The 12,397-nt window shown below is 41.8% G+C and overlaps 1 protein-coding gene across 1 annotated transcript in view; it reads left to right on the forward strand.

Annotated features, from left to right (window-relative positions):
* The window catches only part of ABCA12 (ATP binding cassette subfamily A member 12), a 253,565-nt gene that overhangs the window by 152,039 nt on the left and 89,129 nt on the right, over positions 1 to 12,397 (forward strand). Inside the window, exons 31-34 of the mRNA XM_069735561.1 lie at positions 217 to 351; positions 434 to 580; positions 1,297 to 1,477; positions 5,722 to 5,940. Coding sequence (XP_069591662.1) covers positions 217 to 351; positions 434 to 580; positions 1,297 to 1,477; positions 5,722 to 5,940 — 682 coding nt within the window. The remainder of the gene's footprint in view (positions 1 to 216; positions 352 to 433; positions 581 to 1,296; positions 1,478 to 5,721; positions 5,941 to 12,397) is intronic.

A 12,397-nucleotide genomic window follows, 5' to 3' on the forward strand; every position in this document is an offset into this window, starting at 1 on the left:
CGTTACTTGTGATTCATCTAGCTTGAATAAAGCTTCCTCAAGTGTTAAAATCCATTAAGATCCAAAGATAAAATTAAATAGGTCTAGAATGTGGACAAGTATAAAAATAGCTTTTCGGTTGTCATTTTTAAGGATTGTTGATATTTTCTATTTCAAAAGACTAAGATTTACTATTTTTTGCCCTTACCAGAATTAACTCTTTGTTTGTCATTGCAGGGATTCAGTGGCATAACATGTATACCTCCCCCATGGCCAGTGACACGTTTTGTTTTGGCTGGTTGTGCTGGATTATGCTGATAGATGCTATGATTTATTTTATTGTTGGCTGGTACATAAGGATAGTTTTCCCTGGTAAGAATTATGTGACTGATTAGATCTTTTTCTTTGTTTTGTTAACTAGCCATTAATACTAATTATATATGCTTTATTAAAGGAAAATATGGCATTGCAGTTCCCTGGTATTATCCTGTTCTCCCATCCTTCTGGAAGGAATGTTGTGGATTACAAAATGTCTGTTCCATGAAACCAAGTGGATTGATGATCTCTAATCTTGTAGCTCATGGCATTCCTGAGAAAAAGGGTAAGGAGAAAAGTGACAAAGTAGAAGATCTCTAGATAGTTGCTTCAAATCTTACAGTACATTTATATATTCATTATTTATTGTTCAGTGTACAGAAAAAAATCAAGACTTTGGTCCTATAAACCGTCCTACCGTTCATCTATACGTAGAACGTTTGATTTAATGTTATTTTTAATTCCTGCAGTTGCGGTCTTCCACATGAAGCACTGCCGTAGGTTGTGTCTGGAATTACTGCTTAGCTCCACTGTGGTGAATGGAGTTAGCTGGAACACCACCTATAACCCATGGATGGGTTTAGAACTCTTTTTGGAGGAACACAGCCATCTGTTTCTGTACAAGCACTAACCATTCAATTACTTGGAAAATATCATCTTAAAATATAAAATATAAACTGTCCCTAGAAAAATTGTTTGCCACTTACTAGTATGTTGAAGTTTATGCAGGGGTGTAACTATAGTAAGTGCATGGGTTGTACATACACCCAGGCCTGGATCCTAAAGGGACTCAAAGGGTTCCTTTGGCAATACGAAAAGACTATTAATATTAAAGACCTGTGATCCATTGGAGATTTTCCATTCAAGCCAATGAGCTTTGAGTTACACCACTGAGTCTATGGATATTACTTTAAAGTTCAATGTCCAGGTGTTAATATCAAACATTGTAAAACCCGATCAAAATATGAGGTGTACTTATATTTTCACAAACTTTTTCTGCAGGAGACGACCTCTATCCACATAATGAGGAGGAACCCTCAGATCTTAATGTAGGAGTGTCTCTTCATGGCCTGACAAAGATCTACCAGTCGAAAGCAGCTGTGGAAAACCTAAACCTAAAGTTCTACGAAGGTCACATAACATCACTGCTGGGACATAATGGAGCTGGAAAAACAACAACACTGTAAGTACTTTTCTAAGGGTACCGTCACACTATAACATTTTGATCGCTACGACGGTACGATTCGTGACGTTCCAGCGATATCGTTACGATATCGCTGTGTCTGACACGCAGCAGCGATCAGGGATCCTGCTGAGAATCGTACGTCGTAGCAGATCGTATGGAACTTTCTTTCATCGCTGGATCTCCCGCTGTCATCGCTAGATCGGTGTGTGTGACACCGATCTAGCGATCTAGCGATGCGATCCAGCGATGCGTTCGCTTGTAACCAGGGTAAACATCGGGTAACTAAGCGCGGTCCTGCGCTTAGTTACCCGATGTTTACCCTGGTTACCCAGGGACCTCGGCATAGTTGGTCGCTGGAGAGCTGTCTGTGTGACAGCTCCCCAGCGACCACACTACGATTTACCTACGATCACGGCCAGGTCATATCGCTGGTCGTGATCGTAGGTAAATCGTATAGTGTGACGGTACCCTTAGGTTATCTGATGCAGAGAAACCTTTATTATAAGTTTACATTGGGTGATAAGCACAGGATTTGTGCTGCTTCAAAATATCGTGACTTATTAATACTGTATATGGGCATATCTGTGATATGATAGGAGATAAATAGTGTTCTCTGTTTCTAATCTTCGGGAGAGATAAGGAGAGGTGCACTGATCTTGTATTAGAATATCATAGTTGCGCAAAGCATCCAACTGGTCCGGGTAGTGGGTATCCAACGCATCTCCCGCACACAGCAGCACGCAAGTTCTTCCCTCCTGCACATGGCTGAGGCTGCGCTGCTGCTTCTGACTTGTCGCACAAACTTTGAACTCTGAAACTTGTCTACGGGGATGTAAAGTCTACCCCTTTCAGTTTTCTATTCTGCTATATATATATATTGTAATGTATTATATTGATATTAGTGTAAGAGAGAGTTTTTATGCCCATTTTTGGCCACTAGATCCCCCATTAGGAAAGATAGGCTTCCACACTGTAGATAGTTAACTGTAGGAGGGGTCACCATAGTAAGAGGAAGGGAGCTTCCTGATTAGAGGCAGAAGGGCGAGGGCGCCCATAGAGTTCAGGTGGGCTTTAAGCCTGGACAACTGTAAGACCCTGTAACGCTAATAATAATCTTTATTTTTATATAGCGCTAACATATTTCGCAGCGCTTTACAGACATTATCATCGCTGTCCCCAATGGGGCTCACAATCTAAATTACCTATCAGTATGTCTTTGGAATGTGGGAGGAAACCGGAGTACCCAGAGGAAACCAACGCAAACACAGGGAGAACATACAAACTCCTTGCAGATGTTGTTCTTGGTGGGATTTGAACCCAGGACTCCAGCGCTGCAAGGCTGCAGTGCTAACCACTAAGACTGCTGCCCAGTCATTCAAGACCTAGTCATTCAGTGTGTGGGAAACAGCACAGACGCAGCTACAGAGGTTACAGAAGATTGAGCTTCAAGTTTGGAAGCTATAAAGGTAGACACAGCAGGACAGACAGGTGGGTCGCTCACTATGTGGCAGGTTCTGGCCTGGGTAGATGCCCTCAGATCCGGTGCGAAATGGCTGAAGGAATCCCCAGTGGAAGTGAGCCTGGACAGGGAGGATGCTGAGAAAACGTACAGTGTGGTACGACCTGATATTGAGCTGTGTGACAGGGAGAAAAGTGAGGGGAAATCTGTAATGACGTGTAATGTGAAATCTGCGGAGGATGCTGCGTTGAACCTGGATGTGCTGCGAAGTTATGAAAGTAAAGCTCTGCGTTATGAGTTACTACTGGACTCTGTCTCTGTTATTACACAAATGGCAAAAGGTGACTCTAGAGAACCAAAGAAGAACCCTGACTGCGCAGTGTACAGAGAAACAAGTACGCTGAAAGTGAAACGTGATTTATATGTGGAGGGAGGTCAGGGCACGCAAAACATTATAAGCTCAGCCATGACTACGGGTCTGGCTGACCTCTACACTTGGATACCCACTACCCGGATCAGTTGGATGCCTTGCACCCCTTTGGTATTCTAACACAAGATCAGTGGACCATGGTACCTCTCTTTATTTCTCCCGAAGATTAGAAACAGAGACTGTGAATGCTATTTATCTCCTATCAGTGGTGCAGCAGGTAAAACATTTTTTTTCTCCTATATACCATTCATACCATTGACACTCAGAGACACTGATCTCACTCATTTAGAAACGAACCATATTATTATTATTATTATTTATTGTTATACTTATTTACTCTCCCCTCTATAGTCAGGGATCATCCTTATAAATGAGGTTTTAAAATTTCCATTATTAGTAGTTATACACCATATTGACCCCCTGGGCATAAAACCATACATGGTGATACAATACGCACTATTATTCTGCTACAGCTCTATTTTATTAGTACTATTAGTAATCTGATTACAGGCTCAGCCCTATGTGGGTTTTGTATGTGCACACTCTCTCTAAAGGTACCGTCACACTTAGCGACGCTGCAGCGATACCGACAACGATCCGGATCGCTGCAGCGTCGCTGTTTGGTCGCTGGAGAGCTGTCACACAGACCGCTCTCCAGCGACCAACGATGGCGGTAACCAGGGTAAACATCGGGTAACTAAGCGCAGGGCCGCGCTTAGTAACCCGATGTTTACCCTGGTTACCATCCTAAAAGTAAAAAAAACAAACACTACATACTTTCCTACAGCCGTCTGTCCTCCAGCGCTGTGCTCTGCACTCCTCCTGTACTGGCTGTGAGCACAGCGGCCGGAAAGCAGAGCGGTGACGTCACCGCTCTGCTTTCCGGCTGACCGACGCTCACAGCCAGTACAGGAGGAGTGCAGAGCACAGCGCTGAAGGACAGACGGCTGTAGGTAAGTATGTAGTGTTTGTTTTTTTTACTTTTAGGATGGTAACCAGGGTAAACATCGGGTTACTAAGCGCGGCCCTGCGCTTAGTTACCCGATGTTTACCCTGGTTACCAGTGAAGACATCGCTGAATCGGTGTCACACACGCCGATTCAGCGATGTCTGCGGGGAGTCCAGCGACCAAATAAAGTTCTGGACTTTCTTCCCTGACCAGCGACAGCACAGCAGGGGCCTGATCGCTGCTGCCTGTCACACTGGACGATATCGCTAGCGAGGACGCTGCAACGTCACGGATCGCTAGCGATATCGTCTAGTGTGACGGTACCTTTACCCTTTGCGTACAATTTTCAGACAACAGGTAGTAGTTGTCCACCAAACTAGGCAGCTGGGCAAGTTACTAACATGTTTAGTGAAAGAGTTTTTTTATTTACCTTAATTAATAATTGCCTACCGACATCCGGGTGAATCCAGTGTAGGCCGATCCAAGGTCTGTGCTGGTACCGGAAGAGGAGGTGTCACTGTTCAATCAGTAGCAGGACCGCTGCGATCAGTGATTGGCTACAGCATTCAACTGACTGGAGCAGCATGTTATCATAAAAACAACCAATGATGGGCTGCAAGTCACCTTGGTGTACGGTATATTTTAATCAAAGTGTATGAGTCCATCTGCCAACGACTCTGAGCTCTTTTAAGCAGACCCACCTCTCTTTGTGCCTAGGACTCAGATTAACTAAGGAAGAATAGCATCCAGCTAAACTTTGCTCTAATTAAGGAAGGAGGGGGTGGATATCATGCACAGATCATACAGGTAGCAGAAATTCTAGAAACTGGAGAGTACTACCATGAAATGGCGAAATGAACTCACCAGTGCAAGTATGAAGGGGCTTCAGTGCATTAGAAATAAGGCTACTTTCACACTTGTGTTTTTCAGCTTTGGTCACAATCCGTCATTTTTTGAGAATGCAGGAGCCTGCATTTTCCCATAGACTTGTATTAGCGACGGATTGTGATGGATGGCCATCCGTCGCATCCGTCGTGCACTGGATGCATCGTGTTTTGGCGGACCGTCATCACTAAAAAACGTTCAATGTAACGTTTTTTCATACGTCGCATCCGCCATTTCCTACTGCGCATGCGCGGCCGAAACTCCGCCCCTCCTCCCCGGGACTTTACAATGGGCAGCGGATGCATTGAAAAACTGCATCCGCTGCCCACGTTGTGCCAAATTTTCACAACGTGCGTCGGTACGTTGCGCCGACGCTTAGCGATGGACCCATACCGACGCAAGTGTGAAAGAAGCCTAAGCTGGCCACATCAGTCTTAGTTTGTAAGGACATATGCAAGATATTATGATTTTCAATTCCTGTAAAATCATTTACTATTGTCTATTTTTTTTTTCATCAGTTCCATGTTGACAGGACTCTTCAGTGCCTCCTCGGGAACCATATATGTTTATGGCAATGACATAAGAACACATCTTGACCAGGCCAGAAAGAATATGGGAGTCTGCATGCAATACGATGTATTATTTGACTATCTCACCACAAAGGAACATTTACTGCTATATGGATCTACTAAAGCTCCACAATGGGGCAAGCGGCAGCTGCACGAGGAAGTGAAGAGGTACGTCCCTGATACCTGGTGATCTATAGAGTCTGTGTGAAGCTTAGTTAGAAAACAACTACTTTTGGTGAACGTTAGTTTGTTCTAGTAAAGAAAGAAAAAAAATACTAAATAAAACAACGTTATATATTTGATATACAACATATCTCCCTATCTTAAAAGATTGCAATGTATGAAAGAGAAATTGAATAGTGACTGAAGACAATGTATTAAGCCTAAGAGTTATTAGTATTCGGATAGTTGACAGAACATTAAATTACATCTCTTCTAAAAGAAAGGTTAATAAACTAAGGCAAATTAGGGCCATAAATCAGTTGTAGAAAACAATGCAAAAAAAATATTGAGATAATATTAAGATAATAAAGATTCATTGGTATTTTTTGTAAAAAAAAAAAATGTTGAACTCCTGGCATTTATTAAAAATGAAGGACGCTTGATGATTTCCCCCAGGATTTTCTACAACTGAAGATCTCAATCTGTAGCATGTGTACCCAGTCAATAAAGGTACCCTACAATTATAGAAAAAAATCTGGTGACATATTCCGTTTAAAGAATAATAAAACTTGTTGTTTTTTTTAATTTTATTGCTGTATATAAGAGATGAGTGAATAAATTTGAGTGGAATTGAATTCTACTTGAATTTTACAATCATCCACCTTCACCAATATGTGATTTCTTTGGGGGGGGGGGGGGCGGGCTGGCCCTCATTTTTCTGAACAATAAGAGGCCACCAAAAGGTTAGAAAATAAAAAAAATCCTTATACCTACCGTGCCGCTGACTTCTCCATCGCCATTTTTCCTCACTGATCTCTGTCCGATCCACGACACATCTTCTGATCACCGCCACTCACATAGGAATCACAAAGTCTTTCACGATAGTCCAGGACTTGCAGCTCAAATGAGGTGTTTTGGCAAAACCCTCAAGGGCCTCATCGGAGCTAGAAGTCCCGAGGATTTCAGCACCATCAGTGGTGATCAGAAGATGCGGTGACGACTGGATGGATGCTTGGTGTATGGACGTACCACCCGACACCGTGAGAGGAGTGCAGGAGCGGAGTCTGCACAACACTCTTATGGCAATTAGAATGGTAGAATGATACCTTAGCCACAGACAGCGCGGTGCAGGAGCGGCTCTGGTGACCGGCGTGCAGAGAGGCATGGCGGAGTTCTCACGGCACTGTCTGCCTTCTATACACCAGTCACAGTGACAGCAGGAGCAGAGATTGTCCAGCGCTATCAATGTCATTGCTCTATTAATGTTACCGTTGAGTAATAGCTTAGTAAGGTACATGGGAGTGCTGGGTTAGTGCAGAGAGTATCTATTTTGAACTGTGATTTCTGTTATGCTGTAATGTCTATTGTCTGTACAAATCCCCTCTATAATTTGTAAAGCGCTGCGGAATATGTTGGCGCTATATAAATAAAATTATTATTATCTCACAAGATATCGCTCTTTTTAAAGCAAGAGCGGCCATGGAGGGTTGCGGGACCACACAACCCAGAAGTTTAGGTCACACTTTTGCTAGAAAGTTGGATCCTTTTAGGGGACACTGCGGTTACTTCTTCTGACCACTTTTGTTAAGTGAAAAATCACCAAATATCCGTAGACTCTTTAAGATGTCTTCTCCTGATGCATCCAGACATTTTTGGCCCCTGGATTACATTCTGACATTTTGAGGTCTAGTAGGTGTGAACAGGCCAAAAATGCTGGGACACAATGGGAGAGAACACTTGAAGACTGGAGAGAAGCAGCGAGGGCGTGCAGGAATGGATAAGTAATACTGATTGTTCAATGCAAATCTGAAGCGGGATGGTCCTGTGCAAACAGGCTATTAAACGACCACTGACAAGCAAACATTTTGTAGGTTGGCAGTCTATTAATACTGTGCATCATGCAGCATAAATGGATCTTAAAGGGACTCTGTCAGCAGGTTTTTGCTACCTCATCTGACAGCAGCATGATGTAGATAAAGAGAAGCTGAATCCAACAATGTATCACTTAGGCTACGTTCACATTAGCGTTGTGCGGCGATGCGTCGGCGACGCAACGCACAACGCATGCAAAACGCATGCACAACGCAGGGTTTTGTGACGCATGCATTCATTTTTTGCATGATTTTTGGCGCAGAAAAAACTGCATCATGCAGCGCCCTCTGCGCCCTGACAGTTGCGCCACAATGACGCATGCGTCACAAAACGCAAGACAACGCATGTCCATGCGCCCCATGTGAAATATAGGGGCGCATGAGGCATGCGTCGCCGTGGCTGCGCCGCACAACGCTAATATGAACGTAGCCTTAGATTACTGGGTGCAGCAGTTGTGAAAGAATCAGAGCTGATGAAGCTAACTCTGCCCACATCAGGCTCTGTATATACAATGTCTATAGAAAGTGAGTTGCTTATCTCAGAAGGGGGCGGAGTCAGATGACTGCCTACATGCCTGATAGTCAGAGCCATGTTAATCACCATCTATTTTATCCTTTGGTGTAAGTAAACAACACCACACAGCAAGACATGTGATACGTCCTTGAGTTCAGTGTTTTAACCCCTACCTCATGCTGTCCCCAGATTACATAGCAAAAGCCTGCTGATGGATTCCCTCTAAGGCAGGGGTGTCAAACTGCATTACTCGAGGGCTGCAAACAGGCCATGTTTTCAGGATTTCTTTGTACTGCACAGGTGATAATTTAATCACCTACACAAATAATGAGTTGGTGATTAAATTATCACCTGTGCACTACAAGGAAATCCTGAAAACATGGCCTGTTTGCAGCCCTCGAGGAATGCAGTTTGACACCCCTGCTCTAAGGCACATTTACTTTGTAGTGAATAAATTGGATGGAAATCAAATATAATTCAAGCAAATCGTTTGAATTACATTTTTGCAGATTTTTTTCCATGACTAAAATATACTGCACCTATAATAGCCTGAAAAGTCCTTGCACCGAGCATCCATTTTTTTTTTACATATTTTTATATACCGTAACTCATTTTATTAATACATTTTATTACAGTAACATTGCAGATTTGCAGCTGATAACTAATCTTAATCATCTGGTAAATTATACAATAATTGATAAATTCATTTAGAGACTTTTGCCGTCACAAACTGTTATCATCAGTCACATGTCCAGCAGAAGATCATTTTGTTTTTCTTTTTTCTTCAGTGAGTATCTGATAGCACTTTAGCTTTTTTTTCCTCCTTTCAGTCTCATGTGGAAGTTAGAGACGGAGGTACTGATTTATCTCAGTTAAATATCTGCGGCTCAAAACTTTCTGATCAATGGTCCAGAAAAATGATAGAAGATGGCAAAAAGATGCCTCATTGCGTTTTTTTTTCTCTACCGGATGATCCTATATTGATTGCAAAATGTTGTGGAGCAGTTTGGGATGCTGTATACACATAAAACACAATATAAATGCAAATTCCCATTAAGGGCTCCGTCCCAGTGCACTTGGAATGGTCTGAATGTAATGTATTCTTACCATAGCTGAATATCTTTACCAGGCAGACTGCTTGAGATATGGGTGCGTGATATTTATTTATATGGATATGTCGTCCAGATGTAGGCGAGCTGAATTTGTCATTGAACAGTTTGGAATATTCTCAGTTTGGGTATTGCATTTTTGATATAGGGTTAATGTGTAGCTCTATGTAAAAGTATGTACACCACTATAATAAGCTGTACTAATGGTAAACTCAGCTCTGTTATGCCCTACAAACCCCACTCTTCCACACCATAAGTGGTATATGATGGCCGTCACTCATGCAGGTTTAAATTTTTGCAGACATGTACAGAACAGATCAAAAGTTTGGACACACCTTCTCATTTAAAGATTTGTCTGTATTTTCATGACTATGAAAATTGTACATTCACACTGAAGGCATCAAAACTATGAATTAACACATGTGGAATTATATACTTAACAAAAAAGTGTGAAACAACTGACATTATGTCTTATATTCTAGGTTCTTCAAAGTAGCCACCTTTTGCTTTGATGACTGCTTTGCACACTCTTGACATTCTCTTGCTGAGATTCAAGAGGTAGTCACCAGGAGTGGTTTTCACTTCACAATTGTGCCCTGTCAGGTTTAATAAGTGGGATTTTTAAGTGTGCAGAAGTCTGGTGGATACACAGCTGATAGTCCTACTGAATAGACTGTTAGAATTTGTATTATGGCAAGAAAAAAGCAGCTAAGTAAAGAAAAATGTGTGGCCATCATTACTTTAAGAAATGAAGGTCAGTCAGTCCGAAAAATTGGGCAAACTTTGAAAGTGTCCTCAAGTGCAGTGGCAAAAACCATCAAGCGCTACAAAGAAACTGGCTCACATGAGGACCGCCCCAGGAAAGGAAGACCAAGAGTCACCTCTGCTTCTGAGGATAAGTTTATCCGAGTCACCAGCCTCAGAAATCGCAGGTTAACAGCAGCTCAGATTAGAGACCAGGTCAATGCCACACAGAGTTCTAGCAGCAGACACATCTCTACAACAACTGTTAAGAGGAGACTTTGTGCAGCAGGCCTTCATGGTAAAATAGCTGCTAGGAAACCACTGCTAAGGACCGGCAACAAGCAGAAGAGACTTGTTTGGGCTAAAGAACACAAGGAATGGACATTAGACCAGTGTAAATCTGTGCTTTGGTCTGATAAGTCCAAATTTGAGAGCTTTGGTTCCAACCACCGTGTCTTTGTGCGACGCAGGAAAGGTGAACGGATGGACTCTACATGCCTGGTTCCCAGTGTGAAGTATGCAGGAGGAGGTGTGATGGTGTGGGGGTGCTTTGCTGGTGACACTGTTGTGGATTTATTCAAAATTGAAGGCATGCTGAAGCAGCATGGCTACCACAGCATCTTTCAGCGGCATGCTATTCCATCCGGTTTGCGTTTAGTTGGACCATCATTTATTTTTCAACAGGACAATGACCCCAAACACACCTCCAGGCTGTGTAAGGGCTATTTGACCAAGAAGGAGAGTGATAGGGTGCTACGGCAGATGACTTGGCCTCCACAGTCACCAGACCTGAACCCAATTGAGATGGTTTGGGGTGAGCTGGACCGCAGAGTGAAGGCAAAAGGGCCAACAAGTGCTAAGCATCTCTGGGAACTCCTTCAAGATTGTTGGAACACCATTCCCGGTGACTACTTCTTGAAGCTCATGAAGAGAATGCCAAAAGTGTGCAAAGCAGTCATCAAACCAAAAGGTGGCTACTTTGAAGAACCTAAAATATAAGACATAATTTCAGTTGTTTAAGACTTTTTTGTTAAGTATATAATGCCACGTGTTAATTCATAGTTTTGATGCCTTCAGTGTAAATCTACAATTTTCATAGTCATGAAAACACAGAAAAATCTTTAAATGAGAAGGTGTGTCCAAACTTTTGGTCTGTACTGTACATGTATCAGTAATTCCTACCAGAGACATGAGTCCAAGTCCATATATATATATAAAATATATCAAAGTTTATTACATAAAGATACAACAAAAACAAACAATAATTAGACATTTATAAAAACAGTCTTGGGGCTGCTGTTAGCGCGGGTCCACATGGGTCTATGATGGGTAAGGTGTTTTTTTTTACCTTGGTGCCAACTCTTTTCCCCATTAGTATAATTATCTTTGCACTTACTTATGTGCTTTGAATTGTTTTGTGACGTAGAGTCTGGTTAATGATGGACATGCTTTATGTTCCCAGGTCAGATGCACATGCACTTTATTAGATCCATTAGTTTAGACATGGGATTTTTTCTAATGTGTTTTTAAATTCTTGCGTCATTACATGGGGGTAAGGATATAGTACTATATAGATATATTATATATATATATATACATATATATATATATATATTATATTATTATAGATATATTACATAAAGATACAAAATCAAACAATAACCATAAACAATTATAAAAACAGTCTTGGTACTGCTGTTAGCGTGGGTCCACATGGGTCTGTGATGGGTAAGGTGTTTCTTTACCTTGGTGCCAACTCTTTTCCCCATTAGTATAATTATCTTTGCACTTACTTATGTAGAGTCTGGTTAATGATCGACATGCTTTATGTTCCCAGGTCAGATGCACATGCACTTTATTAGATCCATTAGTTTAGACATTTAGGATTTTTTCTAATGTCTTTTTAAATCCTTACATCATTACATGGGGGTAAGGATATATTACTACTCCAACATAACATAATATATATTTAGGAACTACACCACCCATGCCCGCCACTTTTTGTGGGCCACGTGCCATAAACACCTGTGTTATCACAATTTTATAATTATGTCTAATTGTTGCCTGTTTTCGTTGCACCTTTATGTAATAAAATGTGATATATTTTATATATGTATGGACTTGGACTCCATGTTTCTTGTAGGAATTATCTAATAAGGAGTGTCCTAGTGGAAAACACACTACAGCCTTGATTTTGGGCATTAGGCTGTACTGTATATACAAGG

The sequence above is a fragment of the Ranitomeya imitator genome, chromosome 7 (assembly GCF_032444005.1).
Source record: "Ranitomeya imitator isolate aRanImi1 chromosome 7, aRanImi1.pri, whole genome shotgun sequence".
NCBI lineage: Eukaryota > Metazoa > Chordata > Amphibia > Anura > Dendrobatidae > Ranitomeya > Ranitomeya imitator.